Here is a 20,893-nt window from a genome sequence, read left to right on the forward strand (position 1 = left end):
GCCTCTTCAAACCATGCTCACGTTGTTAAGTGTGCTGACCCTGGTTGGCACGTCATATCAAAAGGTATTCCATTTACTAACAAACTGACTATTGCATGCTTGGGAAACTACTAAATGGTTTGTTACAGTATTTCCTAAAGTAGTTTCAGTGATTTTAAATCAAGTCACTCATAGGTGAAGGATAGGACATCCTTATTGAAAATGCTCATTGTTGGAGATAAGCCCGTTTTCAAGTGTATGAATAAAACTGCATCAGATTACGACTCCCAGATGCATTAAGGAGTACTTTATAAAGAGAAAGAAGAAATACTTATACTTTATTATGATGCCCAGTTTTGCTAGTTCATGCAAGTTTTTTCAGATTTTGAAAATTAATTTTAACGAAAGCTTGAAGCCCAACTTAACCAGCACCATATTGAACAAATTTTGGGCATAATTTCCTGGCTGTAACCAATCGGAAGCTCTATCCCTTGTCATTATTATGAGGTTTGTAGATAACTGGCTTTATCAGGAGAGCAGGAAACTTAATTGATGAGGTTTACCTGTTGGCAGACAGGGCAGAGATCAGCGTAGGCTGCACCAGTGTACATCATAACCTTCTCCTGACAGTTGTTCAAGTCTTTTGACTTGGTGATAGTAATTCGGTGAGCTTTCTTGTTTTCCTGAATGATGTAATTTGTGAGGCAAACGCCTTCAATTCCGGCCTGTTGTTAGGAAAAGAAATGTTTTTATTTCAAGAGGATCGAAGTATAAGAACAAGGAGGTCTTGCTAAAATTGTTTCGGGCTTTTGTGAGGCCACATCCATAATACGGTGAGCAGTTTTGGTCTCCATGTTTAAGGAAGGATATACTTGCATTGCAGGCGGTACAGCGAAGGTTCACTAGATTGGTCCATGGGATGAGAGGTTGAGTAAATTGGGCCTATAGTTTCCAGGGTTCAGAAGATAGAAAGGTGATGTCATTGACACATACAAGATTCTGAAGGGGCCTGACGGGGTAGACACTGAGAGGTCACTTCACCTGGCTGGGAAATCTAGAACGTGGGGGCACGGTCCTAATATAAGGTGTCTATCACTTAGGACTGAGATGAGGAGAAATTTCTTCAGTCAGGGGGTTGTGAATCAGAATTTTCTACCCTAGAGGATTGTGAATGCTCCATCGTTGAATAGATTTAAGGCTGAGATAGACAGATTTTGGGTCTCTCAGGGAATCAAGGGAGAGGATGGGAAAATGAAGCTGAGAGGGAAGATCAGCCATGATCATATTGAATGGTGCAGCCAGCTCAAGGGGTTGAACTGTCTGCTCCTGTTTCCTGTTTCATATGTTTTTGTGTCATCTTTGTGTAATACGCAAAGTAGGACTGGAGCAAGGGCTGCCGATGTAACGGGAGAAAACGGTACCTCTTGCAACCTGTAGAAATTTTGCGACTTCTTCATGGTGATTTGAAAAATGTTGAGGATTCCTCTGTGGATGTTCAGGATATCTTCAGGCAAGTCCACAGGGGCTTGGATCTTTCCCACTCGGCCCTTGTTGTACTCAAACGTCACAGGCTTCAACAGCTCTGGAGCCAGTCTCTGCGTGAGTTTGTGCGCCGAGGAGAAGGAATGGCTCGGCCAAATGCCATTGTACTCCAGAATCTGAGGGTGTGTGGTCTGAGAAAACAAAATTGAGAAGTTGTGTGTTTATGACAGGTGCCAAAAGCTGTGCGGCGCTGACAGACTCAAAGGTTGCTTTTAGGGTCAGTGAAGAACAGAATCTTTCAATACTGCGAAACCTCCCAAGGTATTTCGCACGGGGTTGGGCAGTGGGAAATGAACCCCATTCAGAAATCGGGGGGATATGCTCAGAGGTGGGATTTAAGGATCGAGAATGAGGGGGCGCTGACTTAAAGTAATTGGCAAGGGAAGCAAAAGCGATGTGAGGAAAAAACATGTTTGCGCAGCGACTGGCGAAGGTCTGGAATGCACTGCCTGAGATGGTGGTGGAGGCAGGTTTGATTGAAGCATTCCAAAGGGAATTAGACTGTTACCGGAAAAGGAAGAATGTGCAGGGTTACGGGGAGAAGGTGGGGGAATAACACGAGGTGAATTGCTCATTCGGAGAGGGCAGGCACGATGGGCCGAATGGCCACCTTCTGCACTGTAACAATTCTGTGATTCTCTGAATTTTGCTTTATAACACCTGGAGGGACAATATGGACTGAAAACATACTGTACAAATTTCGATGTTTCTTTTACAATTGGGCCACTTCCCAATCATTTTTAATTTTGCTCTGTGATCAAGCTAACTTCTACAGGCCAGTTTGCGTTCTCCATGAATTTAATCCTGCTCACATTCACAAAATATATGGAATAGGGTACCACAGGATGCTTGATAAACAATGAGACAATGCATGCATGCAGAACCCCAATGCAACCAGAAATCTCTATTTATGCTATTGTAATCCACCCGTAACTGTACTTTGTATTATTACCTGCAAAACCAGCATTTCTCCCCAAAATAACCAACTCAATGGCACAACGTGTATGGTGACTGAAGTAGACAATGATGAGGTCATCAGATAATGGGCTTCTAGCCTCACAAATGGCAGCAACATCCAGGTTACTGCAACCAAAGCAGCCGATAGTGTTACAATCCCCCTAGAGACTGGTAACTTTTATAAAATTAAAAGACAAATGCTGCACATAATCAGCAGGTCAGGGAGCAGAAATGCTGCCAGACCTGCTGAGTGTTTCCAGCATTTTTTTGTTTTTAGTTCAGATTTCCAGCATCCACAGTATTTTGCTTTTAACTTTTAAAAAGAGATGAATTTCCCACAACACCAACAAAAAGAACCAAAGGACAAGATTTAACTTTTTAAGGCTTTTACTGTAACAAACAAATTAAAATCAATAAAGGCCAAACTTTATTTAAGAGGCAACTGATACATCAAACTAAAGGAAAAAACACATTTCACATTAACTAACTAACACAACCTGAGTCTGTCTTATGACATACCACACTTCTGGCATATATGTAGCATTCTACAAATTCTCTCCTATCTCTCCAGCAGAGGTTCACCACTCCCACTATGCCAGATCAAAAATTCCAGTGTCCTTCGGCAATTATTCCACTCTGCTTGAGTTTTCCGGATCCGATTATCAACAGCAAGGCACACCTCAACGCATCCCCTTCCCCCTCAGGTCATAACAGACCTGACAATCCAGAATTCCAGAGATTTCTACATCTGACCCCTTTGAACTGTTTAGTCAGCTCTGGTAAAACTGTTTTCCCCAAAGAGAGTTTTACTCCTGCTTCCCATCATTTCCTCCAGAACAGTGAAAACCTGTTCCTGGGAGTGTTCCAATTCTTTCCTGCCTGTCTCTCAGCAGCAGCTTTATTTTGTTCTGTGAGCTGTGTCCTTCCTGTGAGAGATGCTATAAATTGCCTCAACACTTTAATGAGTTTCTATTTTGAGTTTCTATCCCTTCTCAACTCTCAGCCACATGGCAGCCTGAAGTCACATTGCCACTTCCCCAAACTGAGGCGTTTACCAGGAATTCAAATGACCCCCTTTCCATAATTCTCTTTCACTTTGGATTTAAAGGCATATTTCAGAACATAAGTGTCTCGCAAAGTTCAGTGTTCACTACAATAGTAGGAAACTCGGTACTAAGAACAGAACAGGCAAAAAATGTTTCTGTTCCTGATTAATTATGGTCTTTAGGAAGAAAACATGAAACAAAGTTAAACCAATATGTATTTGCTTGAAAGCTAACTTTTTAGTAGACTGTAAGATATAAGCACAGTACTACGGATACTGGAACCCTCAGGGTCATACAGACTCGAGACGTTAACTCTGTTTCTCTCTCCACAGATGCTGCCAGACCTGCTGAGTTTTTCCAGCATTTTCTGTTTTTGTTGTATTTAGTAGACAGCATTTATAAGTAGTTAATGATAATCAGTTCCACTGATGACTAGCGTGTCCTGTACTGAACACATTTGGCATAAAATTCAGATCTGCACCTCCAAAAAATTGATGTTAAAAGTCCAAAACTTTGTCCGTGGCATGTGCACATGCTTCTGGTGTGAGTCACTCCAGGCACCATATTGTTAAGAGTGTTATGGCATGCAGAGAATGCCCGCCAGAAGTATGCATAGAACCCAGATCATGACATTAATCATTATGCAATACTTGTATTTGATGACAGCATTGGCATTTTGGTGCTCATCACTCCAGCCAATGAACTTTTGATCACACACACCTAATATACTTTCGGCATTTTGTGAGTGCAATCAAGATTAAACTCATTGGAACTGCTGCCAGCGATCGAGTACCCCTCTCTACCCCACCACTCCCCCAAACTGGCTGCGCCCCACCAGTCCCAGATTTACAAATACAAAGAGATCTAAAATTTGTTCAACAATTTGAATCACAATAAATTGTACTGCTTAACATGGAAGCATTATAGCCAGTTGGCTTGTGTGTACCTGAAGCTTACTTTACCGTTACATTCAGTAGTGAAGGACCATTTAAATATTTACCACCTTGTTTAATGCCAATCACACAAAGTAACCCTTCCTGGCACAAATTCAGGGCCCTGTCATGTGTCGGCAGGGGTCGAGGCACCAAAAAATAGAGCAGGGCACAGTCTCGGAGTGGGAGGAGCTCACAGCCCCAAACCCACAGTTTAAGAACCACTGAGCTTGATAAAGGAATCACCATCTACTCCCAGATTAGTTGCTGATTGATTTCTACTTGTTGTTGCAGTGATCCTACAAATGTTCTTGAGCTGATTCATTTTGCTAACGCAAAAAAGTGATGGAAGTGACAGGTATTTAAGGACTTGGTCCCGACTTCAAGGCTTGTGCACAAACTAGTTGCTCCCAGCCATGGATACACTTGTAAACATTCCCCTTGAAATATAGTATGACCTGGAGAATGAGCCAAGGACATGCAGAATAGGACAAGCTGCTGGAAGAGGGAGGAGGAGAAGAAGCTCTCTCAAACAGGAAGACATATCCACTCAGGGCGCTCGAGGAGCAGTTCCACGACCCGAAACTCAGTGAGGATAGTGGGGGAGGGGGATTTTGTCAACAGCGTGTCATTCCTGATGGCGTTGCTGGAAGTGTTCACTGCGTCTGCTCTTGCTTTTTGCCGTTTCCCACATGATTACAATTGAAATGTAAAGGGCCACTGGCGTGCAGGAGAAACATGTGCAATCATGCGGCCAAGGGACCTTTCCAGAGGTGAAATCCACTGCCAGCTGACAATGGGCCAGGTGGGCTAGAAAAGAGCCTCCTGGTCAAACAGGGAGGCTCTAGATCATGGCTAAAGTTTTCTCCCCACTCCACTGCCATTAACATAAGAATTATTGGGAGCGCAAGGATGTTTCTCAAAATTGAATGTAAATATTTCACTTTACATTGGTTTCACTTTATTCATGCACGTATCATTGTTATTTGTTAAGATTAACTTAGCCAGAGAGCTAAATGTATTGACACACATCAGGGTTGCACACATTGATGATTGCAGGGGAGTTAGGGACATTTCCTTTATTGTAGAAGAAACAATGTTGTGTTTTTTATTCACTCTTTATTGAATGTTCTCGCTGGTGTCCAGTGTTGTACTCACCATCTAGGATGTGGCTGAACTTGAAGGTTCAGCTGGCCCTCCCTTCTATTCGTTGTAAAGGAGATTGTCTGAGATCCCTCCCAGCCGGGATAACTGAAATGTTGTCGGTGAACTTAAAGCCCTGTGAGGACTCTGCCAGCCAACATTCTGAGATGGACACACACATGGACAGAACTGACACTGCCTTCCAGGCCCCTCATTTTCTGACCTTGGCTGACTATTCCCACCACCCTTCTCCCCACCGCACCCAGGATTCCAAGCCCTTCCCATTTCAATCCTACATGCCCCCGATCCCACCCTCTGACCTGCCCCAGACCCCTCTTCCTCTCCTTCATGCTTCCTATCCCACTCCATATCCCCCTCACCACTGACTCACCATTGCTGGTCCTGAGCCTCCGTGCAGGCTGTCATCATCCCTTCCCTTGTGCTGTAAACTTCAACAAGTAAAACTGCTGGCCTTACACACAACCTTTATGTTCACCACCTTTAAACAAACATGAACCAGGTGACAGGAGATTCTTGTGCACCACTGACTTTATCTTGAAGGTAGGATGCAATTGACAAAAGCTTTATGCTAATGGATAATCGTGGAGTGCAAATGTATTACAGGCAGGACCCTGTCAAAGGCCAGCATGAGGCTCTACATGCCACAAATACACTGCTGGCTTTATCTCCACATTTCAATCCACCAGCAATAGTGTTGGAACTTCCCCTCCAAGTCAGGATGGTGAGTGACTTGGAGGGGAACTTCCAGGTGGTGGTGTTCCCATCTATCTGCTGCCCTTGTCCTTCTAGATGGTAGTGGTCGTGGGTTTGGAAGGTGCTGTCGAAGGAACATTGGTGAATTCCTGCAGTGGATGGTACACACTGTGGCTACTATGCATTGGTGGTGGAGGGAGTGAATGTTTGTGGATGTGGTGCCAATCAAGCGGCTGCTTTGTCCTGGATGGTGTCGAGCTTCTTGAGTGTTGTGGGAGCTGCACTCATCCAGGCAAGTGGGGTGTATTCCATCACACTCCTGACTTGTGCATTGTAGATGGTGGACAGGCTTTGGGGAGTCAGGAGATGAGTTACTCATCACATGATTCCTAGCCTCTGACCTCCTCTTGTAACCACAGAATTTATATGGCTATTTCAGTTCCAATTCAGGTCAATGGTAACCCCCAGGATGTTGATAGTGGGGGATTCAGTGATGGTAATGCTATTGAATGTCAAGGGGAGATGGTTAGATCCTCTCTTGTTGGAGATGGTCATTGCCTGGCACTTGTGTGGCGCGAATGTTACTTGCCACTTGTCAGCCCAAGCCTGGATATTGTCCAGGTCTTGCTGCATTTGGACATGGACTGTTTCAGTATCTGAGGAGTCGCGAATGGTGCTGAACATTGTGCAATCATCAGCGAACATCCCCACTTCTGACCTTATGATGGAAGTCACTGATGAAGCAGCTGAAGATGGTTGGGCTGAGGGCTCTACCCTGAGGAACTCCTGAAAATCAGATCAGCCATGATCTTATGGAATGATGGAGCAGGCTCAAAGGTCCAAGTGGCCTAATCCTGCTCCTAATTCATATGTATGAAAGTAAGAGGCACATATTTACATCAGCTGCAGCTTGTAAATCAGAAGCGACTCTGTGTTGAGAGGTAAGTGGGCTGTGGGAAGAAGGATTAGGGATGAGGATACCATCATCTTCTAGAATTTCAGTCCCTCTGGCCATGGCCTCAGCAATAGCCGGCCCAGTGATGGCGAGTGAGTTGCATCTCCTTCATGGGGTTAAGAACAGGCCCTGCCTGCTAGTTAGGGCCTGCTGCTTCTGGTTGATTGCCACTTCACCCTGCGAGAGAAAGGGAAGTGTGTGAGTGAGCGGCATACAGTCTGTTTGGTTGATGTGATTGTCATGGTTGAAATGTGCCCTGGCTGTGAGGTGTGGGAGTGAGATTTTGAGCAATGCCGGCCAGGATTTTCCAGTCCCACCCGCCGCGGGAGTTGTCACAGGCGGGACAGAAAATTTTACAAACCAGGAAAAGGTCTGTTGACTTTGGGTAGAAAATTCCGGTCCTGGGTTGGGTGGGACTGAAAATACCCCCTGCTAAGTGTGTGAGGATGTGGTCCAGCATACGGATGTGAGGAATGGGTCGTAACTGATAGACATTGTCGGTAGCTGAGCGACTCGGGGAGCAGTATGTGAGGCTAATGGTGCAGTTGGTAGGATATGGCATTTGAAGATATTTTCATTGATTTTCATTATTTCAGTGAGATCATTGAAATTTATTTGCGCTGCTGCATCCAGGCCTACAGGCTGCTCTCCTGGTATTGAGTGCCATGGTTATCTGGTCCTAATGCCTTCTGAGAGTTTGTTTGGAGGGTGTCCTACCCTGAAAACGAAAATAGTCAAATTTAGGAACTAAGAATGCTGGTCCGAACTGGTCTTGTATACCTTAAAATGGAACACCAGTAAAAACTGGGAAATAAGAGTACTGGTCCGAACTGTATTTTTTCTTTCTGGTAGCTCTCTCCTGCACCTCTTCGAGCAAGGGCCTGACTGGATCTCCCACGTTGTCCCATTATTACATCTTCTTCCACATCATCTACTGTGTCTTTCACCACAATCTATAACCTCATAGTCTGGCATATCCCCCACTCTACCATTACCACCAAGCCAGCGAATCAACCCTGGTTCAATGTAGAGTGCAGGAGGGGATGCCAGGAGCAGCACCAGACATACCTAAAAATGAGGTGTCAACCTGGGGAAGATATAGCACAGGACTACTTGCGTGCCAAACAACATAAGCAGCAAGTGATAGACAGAGCTAAGCGATTCCACAACCAACGGATCAGATCTGCTGTCCTGCCACATTCATTCGTGAATGGTGGTAGACAATTAATCAACTCACTGGAGGAGGAGGCTCCACAAATATCTCCATCCTCAATGATGGAGGAGCCCAGCACATCAGTGCAAAAGATAAGGCTGAAGCATTCGCGACAGTCTTCAGCCAGAAGTGCCGAGTGGATGATCTATCTCGGCCTCCTCTGGAGGTCGCCAGCATCACAGATGCCAACCTTCAGCCAATTCAATTCATTCCATGCAATATCAAGAAATGCCTGAAGGCACTGGAAACTACAAAGGCTATGGGCCCTGAAAATATTCCGGCAATAGTATTGAAGATGTGTGCTCCAGAACTTGTCGCTTCCCTAGCCAAGCTGTTCTAGTACAGCTACAACACTGACATCTACCTGGCTATGTGGAAAATTACCCAGCTATGTCCTGTACACAAAAAGCAGGACAAATCCAAACCGGCCAATTAATGCCCCATCAGCTTACTCTCCATCATCAGTAATTGGATGCAGTGCACAAAAAAAGTTCAATTACCTCATTGAAATAGTGATGGAAGGGGCCATTGACAGTGCTATCAAGCGGCACTTGCTTAGCAATAACCTGCTCACTGATGCCCAGTTTGGGTTCCACCAGGGTCACTCAACTTCTCATCTCATTACAGCCTTGGTTCAAACATGGGCAAAACAGCTGAACACAAGAGGTGAGGTGAGAGTGACTGCCCTTGACATCAAGGCAGCATTTGATCGAGTGTGGCATCAAGGAGCCCTAGCAAAACTGGAATCAATGGGAATCAGGGGGAAAAATCTCCGCTGGTTGGTGTCATACCGAGCACAAAGGAAGATGGTTGTATTTGTTGGAGGTCAGTCATCTCAGCTCCAGGACATCACTGCAGGAGTTCCTCAGGGTAGTGTCCTAGGTCCAACCATCTTCAGCTGCTTCATCAATGACCTTCCCTCCATCATAAGGTCAGAATTGGGGATGTTCGCTGATGACTGCACAATGTTCAGCACCATTTGTGACTCCTCAGATTCTGAAGCAGTCCATGTCCAAATGCAGCAAGACCTGGACAATGTCCGGGGTTTGGTGGACATGTGGCAAATAACATTCATGCCACACACGTGCCAGGCAATGACCATGTCCAACAAGAGAGAATGTAACCATCGCCCCATGACATTCAATGGCATTACCATCGCTGAATCCCCCGCTATCAGCATCCTGGGGGTTAACATTGATGAGAAACTGAACTGGACTACCCATGTAAACACTGGTCAGAGGCTAGGAATCCTGTGGTAAGTAACACATCTCATGACTCCCCAAAGCCTGTCCACTATCTACAAGGCACATGTCAGGGATGTGATGAAATACTCTCTACTTGCCTGGATGAGTGCAGCTCCAACAACACTCAAGAAGGTTGACACCATCCAGGACAAAGTAGCCCACTTGATTGGCACCCCTTCCACAAACATTCACTCCCTCCACCACTGATGCACAGCAGCAGTAGTGTGTAGAACCATAGAACCATAGAACACTACAGCACAGAAAAACAGGCCATTCGGCCCTTCTAGTCTGTGCCAAAATATTATTCCGCTAGTCCCATTGACCTGCACCCAGTCCATAACCCTCCAGACCTCTCCCATCCATGTATCTAACCAATTTATTCTTAAAACTTAAGAGTGAGCCCGCATTTACCATGTCAGATGGCAGCTCGTTCCACACTCTCACCGCTCTCTGAGTGAAGAAGTTCCCCCTAATGTTCCCCCTAAACCTTTCCCCTTTCACCCTAAAGCCATGTCCTCTTGTGTTTACCTCTCCTAATCTAAGTGGAAAGAGCCTACTCGCATTTAGTCTGTCTATACCCCTCATAATTTTGTAAACTTCTATCAAATCTCCCCTCATTCTTCTACGCTCCAAGGAATAAAGTCCTAACCTGTTTAATCTTTCCCTGTAACTCAACTCCTGAAGACCCAGCAACATCCTAGTAAATCTTCTCTGCACTTTTTCAATCTTACTGATATCCTTCCTGTAGTTAGGCGACCAGAACTGCACGCAATACTCCTAAGTTGGCCTCACCAATGTCTTATACAACCTCACCATAACATCCCAACTCCTATACTCAATACTTTGATTTATGAAGGCCAGTATGCCAAAAGCTTTCTTTACAACCCTGTCTACCTGTGACGCCACTTTCAGGGAATTATGTATCAGAACTCCCAGATCCCTTTGTTCCTCCACACTCCTCAGTGCCCTACCATTTACTGTGTATGTCCTACCTTGGTTTGTCCTTCCAAAATGCAACACCTCACACTTTTCTGCATTAAATTCCATCTGCCATTTTCTGGCCCATTTTTCCAGTTGGTCCAGATCCCTCTGCAAGCTTTGAAAGCCTTCCTCGCTGTCCACAACGCCTCCAATCTTAGTGTCATCAGCAAACTTGCTGATCCAATTTACCACATTATCATCCAGATCATTGATATAGACAACAAACAACAATGGTCCCAGCACAGATCCCTGAGGCACACCACTAGTCACAGGCCTCCAGTCTGAGAAGCAATCATCTCCACTACCACTCTCTGTCTTCTCCCACACAGCCAATTTCGAATCCAGTTTACAACCTCTCCATGGATACCAAGTGTCTGAACCTTCTGAACTAACCTCCCATGTGGGACCTTGTCATAGGCCTTACTAAAGTCCATGTAGACAACATCCACAGCCTTTCCTTCATCTACTTTCTTGGTAACCTCCTCGAAAAACTCTACAAGGTTCATTAAACACGACCTACCACACACAAAGCCATGCTGACTATCCTTAATCAGCCCTTGGCTATCCAAATAATTATATATCTGAGCTCTCAGAACACCTTCCAATAATTTACCTACTACTGACGTCAGGCTCACTAGCCTGTAATTACCTGGTATATTTTTGGAGCCTTTTTTAAACAACGGAACAACATGAGCTACCCTCCAATCCTCTGGCACCTCACCCGTGGCTAAGGACATTTTAAATATTTCTGCCAGGGCCCCTGCACTTTCTACACTAGTCTCCCTGAAGGTCTGAGGGAATATCATGTCAGGCCCAGGGGATTTATCTACCTTTATTCGCTGTAAGGCAGCAAGCACCTCCTCCTCTTTAATCTCTATATGTTCCATGACACTATTGCTTGTTTCCCTTCCTTCCTTATACACTATGCCAGTTTCCTGAGTAAATACTGATGCAAAAAAACTGTTTAAGATCTCCCCCATCTCGTGAGGCTCCACACATAGACGACCACTCTGATCTTCACGGGGACCAATTGTGTCCCTTACTATCCTTTTACTCTTAATATACTTGTAGAAACCCTTTGGGTTTACCTTCACATTATCTGCCAAAGCAACCTCATGTCTTCTTTTTGCCTTCCTGATTTCCTTCTTTAGTATTTTCTTACATTTTCTATACTCTATAAGTACCTCATTTGCTCCTTGTTGCCTATACCTGCTATACACCTCTCTCTTCTTCTTAACCAGATCGCCAATATCCCTTGAAAACCAAGGTTCCCTATGCCTGTTAACTTTGCCTTTAATCCTGACAGGAACATGCAAACTCTGCACTCTCAAAATTTCGCCTTTGAATGCCTTCCACTTACTGAACATATCCTTGCCAGAAAACAACTTATCCCAATCCACTCTCCCTAGATCCTTTCTCATTTCCACAAAATTGGCTTTTCTCCAATTTAGAATCTCAACTCGAGGACCAGACCTATCCTTATCCATAATTAACTTAAAACTAATGACATTGTGGTCACTGGACCCTACACATACTTCTGTCACCTGACCTGTCTGGTTCCCTAATAGGAGATCAAGTATTGCATCCTCTCTTGTTGGTACCTCTATATATTGATTTAGAAAACTTTCCTGAACACATTTGAAAAACTGCAAGCCATCCAGCCCTTTTACAGTATGGGAGTCCCAGTCAATATGTGGAAAGTTAAAATCTCCTACTATCACAACTTTCTGTTTCTTACATCGGTCTGCTATCTCTCTACCCATTTGCTTCTCCAATTCTCTTTGACTATTGGGCGGTCTATAATACAACCCTATTAGTGTGGTCACACCTTTCTCGTTCCTCAGCTCCACCCAAATGGCCTCTGTAGCCGAGCCCTCCGGCCTGTCCTGTCTACACACAGCTGTGATATTTTCCCTGACTAGTAATGCCACTCCTCCCCCTTTCATCCCTCCCCCTCTATCACGTCTGAAACAACGGAACCCCGGAACATTAAGCTGCCAGTCCTGCCCCTCCTGCAACCAAGTCTCACTAATAGCAATAATGTCGTAATCCCACGTGCCAATCCACGCCCTAAGCTCATCTGCCTTTCCGACAATACTCCTTGCATTGAAATAGATGCACCTGAGAACATTTCTATCACGTACAAACCTTTGATTTCTGTCTATACATGCATTCCTCGCTTGACCTTTATCCTCCTCCACCTCACTATCTGCTCTAACACTCTGGTTCCCCTCCCCCTGCAAATCTAGTTTAAACCCCCTGGAGCAGCACTAGCAAACCTGCCCGCAAGGATGTTAGTCCCCCTCCAGTTCAGGTGCAAACCGTCCCGTCGGAACAGGTCCCACCTTCCCTGGAACAGAGCCCAATTGTCCAGAAACATGAAGCCCTCCCTCCTGCACCATCTCCTTAGCCACGTATTTAGCTGCATTACCTTCCTATTTCTAGCCTCACTAGCACGTGGCACGGGTAGCACTCCTGAGATCGTAACCCTGGAGTCCTGTCCTTCAACTTTGCACCTAACTCCCTAAACTCTCTTTGCAGGACCTCCTCCTCCTTCCTATCCACGTCACTGGTCCCTACATGGACCACGACACCTGGCTGCTCACCCTCCCTCCTGAGAAAACTGAGAACTCGATCCGGGATATCGCGGACCCTGGCACCAGGGAGGCAACAGACCATCCGGGATTCTCGATCTCTCCCACAGAACCTCCTATCTGTCCCCCTAACTATCGAATCCCCTATCACTACTGCTCTCCTCTATTCCCTCCTTCCTTTCTGAGCTGAGGGTCCAGTCTCGGTGCCAGAGACGCAACCACTACAACTTGTCCCTGGTAGGTCGACCCCACCAACACTATCCAAAACGATATACCTATTGTTGATGGGAATGGCCACAGGGGTGCTCTGCTCTTTCTGTCTATTCCCCTTCCCTCTCCTGACAGTCACCCAGCTGCCTGCCTCCTGACTTTTAGGGGTGACTGTCTCCCTGAAACTCCTGTCTATTACTGCCTCTGCCTCCCGTATGATCCGAAGTTCATCCAGCTCCAGCTCCAGCTCCAGTTCCCTAACTCGGTTTGTCAGGAGCTGCAGCTGGATGCATCTTTTGCAGGTGTAGTCATCAGGGACAATTGTGCTGTCCCAGACTTCCCACATGCTGCATTCGGAGCACTCGACTGCCCTAACTGCTGCCTCCATTACCTACTCCTAATTTAATTAAAGGAACTTACCCGGCCTTACCTCACTGGGAGCAAGCTCATCCTCAGCCTCTGCTCGCCGAAGCCTCTCGAGCCAAAGCCTCAAAGCTCCACTCCTTCACTGGGCCGCTCACACGCTGGCCGCTCCTCTTCAGCTTCCCCTCCTTTTATTTTCAATCTCCCAATCACCTCTTCTCTCGCGCTGTTTTCAATCTCCCGACTGTCTCTCCACTCGCGCTGTTTTCAATCTCCCAATCACCTCTCCTCTCGCGCTGTTTTCAATCTCCCGACTGACTCTCCTCTCGCGCTGTTATCAATCTCCCGACTGTCTCTCCACTCGCGCTGTTTTCAATCTCCCGACTGCCTCTCCTCTCGCGCTGTTTTCAATCTCCCGACTGTCTCTCCTCTCGCGCTGTTTTCAATCTCCCGACTGACTCTCCTCTCGCGCTGTTTTCAATCTCCCGACTGTCTCTCCTCTCGCGCTGTTTTCAATCTCCCGACTGACTCTCCTCTCGCACTGTTTTCAATCTCCCGACTGTCTCTCCTCTCACGCTGTTTTCAATCTCCCGATTGCCTCTCCGCTCGCGCTGTTTTCAATCTCCCGACTGCCTCTCCTCTCGCGCTGTTTTCAATCTCCGACTGTCTCTCCTCTCGCGCTGTTTTCAATCTCCCGATTGCCTCTCCTCTGGCGCTGTTTTCAATCTCCCGACTGCCTCTCCTCTCGCGCTGTTTTCAATCTCCCGACTGACTCTCCTCTGGCGCTGTTTTCAATCTCCCGACTGACTCTCCTCTCGCGCTGTTTTCAATCTCCCGACTGACTCTCCTCTCGCGCTGTTTTCAATCTCCCAATCACCTCTCCTCTCGCACTGTTTTCAATCTCCCGACTGACTCTCCTCTCGTGCTGTTTTCAATCTCTCGACTGTCTCTCCTCTCGCGCTGTTTTCAATCTCCCAATCACCTCTCCTCTCGCGCTGTTTTCAATCTCCCGACTGCATCTCCTCTCGCGCTGTTTTCAATCTCCCAATCACCTCTCCTCTCGCGCTGTTTTCAATCTCCCAATCACTTCTCCTCTCGCGCTGTTTTCAATATCCCGACTGACTCTCCTCTCGCGCTGTTTTCAATCTCCCGACTGTCTCTCCTCTCGTGCTGTTTTCAATCTCCCGACTGACTCTCCTCTCGCGCTGTTTTCAATCTCCCAATCACCTCTCCTCTCGCACTGTTTTCAATCTCCCGACTGACTCTCCTCTCGTGCTGTTTTCAATCTCTCGACTGTCTCTCCTCTCGCGCTGTTTTCAATCTCCCAATCACCTCTCCTCTCGCACTGTTTTCAATCTCCCGACTGACTCTCCTCTCGTGCTGTTTTCAATCTCTCGACTGTCTCTCCTCTCGCGCTGTTTTCAATCTCCCAATCACCTCTCCTCTCGCACTGTTTTCAATCTCCCGACTGCATCTCCTCTCGCGCTGTTTTCAATCTCCCAATCACTTCTCCTCTCGCGCTGTTTTCAATATCCCGACTGACTCTCCTCTCGCGCTGTTTTCACTCTCCCAATCGCACCATCTACTAGATGCACTGCAGAAACACACCAAGGCCCCTTAGGCAGCACCTTCCAAACCCACAACCACTACCAATCTAGAAGGACAAGGGCAGCTGACACATGGGAACACCACCATCCTGACTTGGAAATGTATCACCGTTCCTTCACTGTCACTGGGTCAAAATCATCTAGAGTAGTTCCGTGGGTGAAAATCATGGAACCTCCTCCCTAACAGCACTATGGGTGTACGTACACCAAAGGGACTGCAGCAGTTCAAGAAAGAAGCTCACCACCACCTTCGCAAGGGCAATTAGGGATGGGCAATAAATGCTGGCCCAGCCAGTGACACCCACATCCTGTAAATTAATAAAAGAAACCTGATACAGCCACAAACACGTCTCCTTTGTGAGATACAAAAGATCTTCAGCTATCACTAGTCTCCCCTGATCTTTGTTCACTGTTGAAGCATGCGGTTACTCAATGCCATGTTTAACGCTGGCTGCACACTGCAATCAGGGTCATTCGAAGACTGCACAAAGTTGGCACATTGCCAGAATTGCAAGCCATGGGCGTCGGCTAATCCCGCATTGAGATCCCCCACGTCTATTTTTCAGGTTAATCCCGCATTGAGATCCCCCACGTCTATTTTTCAGGTTAATCCCGCATTGAGATCCCCCACGTCTATTTTTAAGGCTAATCCTGCATTGAGATCCCCCACGTCTATTTTTAAGGCTAATCCTGCATTGAGATCCCCCACGTCTAATTTTCAGGTTAATCCCGCATTGAAATCACCCACGTCTATTTTTAAGGCTAATCCCGCATTGAGATCCCCCACCTCTATTTTTCAGGTTAATCCTGCATTGAAATCACCCACGTCTATTTTTCAGGTTAAACCCGCATTGAAATCACCCACGTCTATTTTTAAGGCTAATCCCGCATTGAGATCCCCCACGTCTATTTTTCAGGTTAATCCCACATTGAGATCCCCCACGTCTATTTTTCAGGTTAATCCCGCATTGAAATCACCCACATCTATTTTTCAGGTCTATGGAATTGAACCCTCTCAGTCATCAGCCAGTCTCGCATGGAGTTAATGATACAGCACAGAAACAGGCTATTTGATCCAATTGTTCTATGCTGCCCAAAAGCCTCTTCATCCCACCCAATCAACAATCTTCCTGAAAAGGTAAAGTTACGTGACACGGGGAAAATGCAGTAACTGGCCTCAGACATGCCTGTTTGTTTGGCATTGGAAATATGGGCCTGTGCCACAGCAGAACGAAATGTTGTGTCTATAATGACATGGGTTAACCATTTCCTTCCTTCCATCCTCATGGCCCTATTGTCATGACGATGTGTCATGTGTGATGTGGACTATTAACCTTTAGTTTCATCGGCTGATTAGATAAATCTTGAACTACTTTTAAAAGACTTTTGCTAAGCATAGACACTGACTTTAAAATGGCTGTAGAGGTCACCTGACCTACATATTGGCTAAGTCTAGAAACTTTGAATGTGGATTTCCCAGGAGACATGACTACTGGCAGTTCCCCTGATGGACTTCACATCTGCCATTTTCTAAACTCTCTACAAAACATAAGGACCATGGACCTCTCAACTTCCTGGCCACAGAAACTACCAGGAATGAGAAAGGACTAACAAAGCCATGATGCAACGAGGGTGTTAAGGACCCCTATCTGTTTCGATAGCATCTTGATTGCTTTGACAATGGAGATCAAAGCTCTTTCAACAACATGGACCACCCTCCATTGTATACCAATAGCAGTTGTCACATGACTGAAACCCCCTTGCGAAAAGCTACGATAAAAAGCTTGTCTTTTTGAAACAGATGGAAACAGACTTGTATAAGACACTAAGACAAAAACAAAAAACTGCGGAGGCTGGAAATCCAAAACAAAAACAGAAACAGAAATACCTGGAAAAACTCAGCAGGTCTGGCAACATCGGCGGAGAAGAGCACAGTTGACGTTTCGAGTCCTCATGACCCTTCAACAGAACTAAGTAAAAATAGGAAAGGGGTGAAATATAAGCTGGTTTTGGTGGGGGAGGGGTGTGTGGTTTGTTGGGACAAGCAGCCAGTGATAGGAGGAGATAACCAAAAGATGTCACAGACAAAAGAACTAAGAGGTGTTGAAGGTGGTGATATTATCTAAAGGAATGTGCTAATTAAGAGTAGAGAGCAGGAAGCTGGACAAGCAAGGTACAGATAGCTCTAGTGGGGGTGGGGTGAAATAATACTAAAAGGGCATAAAAGGTATAGATAAGCAATGGGTGGAAATGCATTTAAAAATAATGGAAATAGGTGGGAAAAGAAAAATCTATATAAATTATTGGAAAAAGCAAAAAGAAAGGGGAAGAAATGGAAAGGGGGTGGGGATGGAGGAGAGAGTTCAAGATCTAAAATTGTTGAACTCAATATTCAGTCCGGAAGGTTGTAAAGTGCCTAGTCGGAAGATGAGGTGCTGTTCTTCCAGTTTGCGTTGAGCTTCACTGGAACATTGCAGCAAGCCAAGGACAGACATGTGGGCAAGAGAGCAGGGTGGAGTGTTGAAATGGCAAGCGACAGGGAGGTCTGGGTAATGCTTGCGGACAGACCGCAGGTGTTCTGCAAAGCGGTCACCCAGTCTGCGTTTGGTCTCTCCAATGTAGAGGAAACCGCATTGGGAGCAACGAATGCAGTAGACTAAGTTGAGGGAAGTGCAAGTGAAATGCTGCTTCACTTGAAAGGAGTGTTTCTGTCTTTGGACAGTGAGGAGAGAGGAAGTGAAGGGGTAGGTGTTGCATCTTCTGAGTTTGCATGGGGAGGTGCCGTGGGGGGGCGTTTGAGGAGTAGGGGGTGATGGAGGAGTGGACCAGGGTGTCACGGAGGTAACGATCCCTACGGAATGCCGCCAGGGGGGGTGAAGGGAAGATGTATTTGGTGGTGGCATCATGCTGGAGTTGGCGGAAATGGCGGAGGATGATCCTTTGAATGCGGAGGCTGGTGGGGTGATAAATGAGGACAAGGGGGACCCTATCATGTTTCTGGGAAGGAGGAGAAGGCGTGAGGGCGGATGCGCGGGAGATGGGTCGGACACGGTTGAGGGCCCTGTCAACCACCGTGGGTGGAAAACCTCGGTTAAGGAAGAAGGAGGACATGTCAGAGGAACAGCTTTTGCAAGTAGCATCATCAGAACAGATGCGAAAGAAGCGAAGGAACTGAGAGAATGGGATGGAGTCCTTACAGGAAGCGGGGTGTGAGGAGCTGTAGTCGAGGTAGCTGTGGGAGTCGGTAGGCTTGTAAAGAATATTGGTGGACAGTCTATCACCAGAAATTGAGACAGAGAGGTCAAGGAAGGGAAGGGAAGTGTCAGAGATGGACCATGTGAAAATGATGGAGGGGTGGAGATTGGAAGCAAAATTAATAAATTTTTCCAGGTCCCGATGAGTGCATGAAGCAGCACCGAAGTAATCATCGATGTACCGGAGAAAGAGTTGTGGGAGGGGGCCAGAGTAGGACTGGAACAAGGAATGTTCCACATACCCCATAAAGAGACAGGCATAGCTGGGGCCCATGCGGGTACCCATAGCCACACCTTTTATTTGGAGGAAGTGAGAGGAGTTAAAGAAGAAATTGTTCAGTGTGAGAACAAGTTCAGCCAGACGGAGGAGAGTAGTGGTGGATGGGGATTGTTCGGGCCTCTGTTCGAGGAAGAAGCAGAGAGCCCTCAGACCATCCCGGTGGGGGATGGAGGTGTAGAGGGATTGGACGTCCATGGTGAAGAGGAGGCGGTTGGGGCCAGGGAACTGGAAATTGTTGATGTGACGTAAGGTGTCAGAGGAATCACGGACGTAGGTGGGAAGGGACTGGACAAGGGGAGCGAGAAGGGAGTCAAGATAGCAAGAAATGAGTTCCGTGGGGCAGGAACACGCTGACACGATCGGTCTGCCGGGACAGTTCTGTTTGTGGATTTTGGGTAGGAGGTAGAAGCAGGCTGTCCGAGGTTGGGCGACTATCAGGTTGGAAGCTGTGGGAGGAAGATCTCCAGAGGAGATGAGGTCAGGGACAGTCCTGGAAACAATGGCTTGATGTTCAGTGCTGGGGTCATGGTCCAGGGAGAAGTAGGAGGACGTGTCTGCGAGTTGACGCTCAGCCTCCTCGAGGTAGAGGTCAGTGCGCCAGACAACAACAGCACCACCCTTGTCAGCGGGTTTGATGACAATGTTAGGGTTGGACCTGAGAGAACGGAGTGCAGTAAGTTCAGAGAGAGACAGGTTAGAATGGGTGAGAGGAGCAGAGAAATTGAGATGACTGATGTCACGCTGACAGTTCTCAATGAAAAGATCAAGAGAAGGTAAGAATCCAGAGGGAGGGGTCCAGGTGGAGGGAGAATATTGGAGGTGGGTAAAAGGATCCGTTGAACGGGGAGAGGACTCCTGCCGAAAAAAGTGAGCACGGAGACGAAGACGGTGGAAGAAGAGTTCAGCATCGTGCCGAGCCCGAAATTCATTGAGATGAGGGAGTAAGGGTATGAAACTAAGTCCTTTGCTGAGCACTGAACGTTCAGCGTTGGAGAGGGGAAGGTCAGGGGGTATAGTGAATATACAGCCGGGGCTGGGATTGGAAGACGGGTGGGAACAGAGGGACAGGAAGGGGTGGAGGGTCCCAGATGGGTGTTGGTGTCGATGAGTTGTTGGAGCTTGCATTCCTTAGCACTTGAGAGAAAGAGAAAAAGTTTCTTGTTGAGGCGTCGGATGAGACGAAGAATAAAATGAAACTGGGGGCACGCGCAGCTTTGAAAAAAGGTGGGGTGGTGCTGCTGGAGGGAGAGGTCGAGTGTGTTCATATGGCGGCGCATGGCACTGAGTGTGGATTTCAGAATGCGACGGGAACAGCAATACGAGGAACGTTGTATGTCCCGGAGATACCTGTAATCCTGGGTGGGTTCGAAACATGAGGGATGGAATTTCAGTTGAAATCCACGTGGGGTAAGTCAGAGACGGAGACAGTCACTGAGAAAGGAAATATGGCTGTGAAAGCAGGTTTTAGTAAACACCTTGTCAAACACCAGGAGAGAAATGGAAAGCAATGAAGGTGAACAAGGCAAAAGAGAGATTTGAAAATCCTGACGGAGAGTAGCCAAAACTTCTTCAAGGTAGGCATTTCTTGAAGAGAAGTGGCAGTCAATTAAACACAGAGATAAAAACAAAAAAACGGCAGATGCTGGAAATCCAATACAAAAACAGAAACAGAAATACCTGGAAAAACTCAGCAGGTCTGGCAGCATCGGCGGAGAAGAGCACAGTTGACGTTTCGAGTCCTCATGACCCTTCAACAGAACTAAGTAAAAATAGGAAAGGGGTGAAATATAAGCTGGTTTTGGGGGGGATTGGGGGGGGGTGGGGTTTGTTGGGACAAGCAGCCAGTGATAGGTGGAGATGTCACAGACAAAAGAACTAA

At 46.6% G+C, this 20,893-nt stretch overlaps 1 protein-coding gene across 1 annotated transcript in view; it reads right to left on the reverse strand.

The window, feature by feature from the left end:
• Nucleotides 1-20,893, reverse strand: part of LOC144692815 (vitellogenin-like) — a 126,429-nt gene that overhangs the window by 78,906 nt on the left and 26,630 nt on the right. Inside the window, exons 4-5 of the mRNA XM_078561891.1 lie at nucleotides 1,401-1,652; nucleotides 543-704 (exon numbers count right to left, since the gene is read on the reverse strand). Of these exons, the coding sequence (XP_078418017.1) occupies nucleotides 543-704; nucleotides 1,401-1,652 (414 nt within the window). The remainder of the gene's footprint in view (nucleotides 1-542; nucleotides 705-1,400; nucleotides 1,653-20,893) is intronic.

Source organism: Cetorhinus maximus, chromosome 17, assembly GCF_964194155.1.
Source record: "Cetorhinus maximus chromosome 17, sCetMax3.hap1.1, whole genome shotgun sequence".
Classification (NCBI taxonomy): Eukaryota; Metazoa; Chordata; class Chondrichthyes; order Lamniformes; family Cetorhinidae; genus Cetorhinus; species Cetorhinus maximus.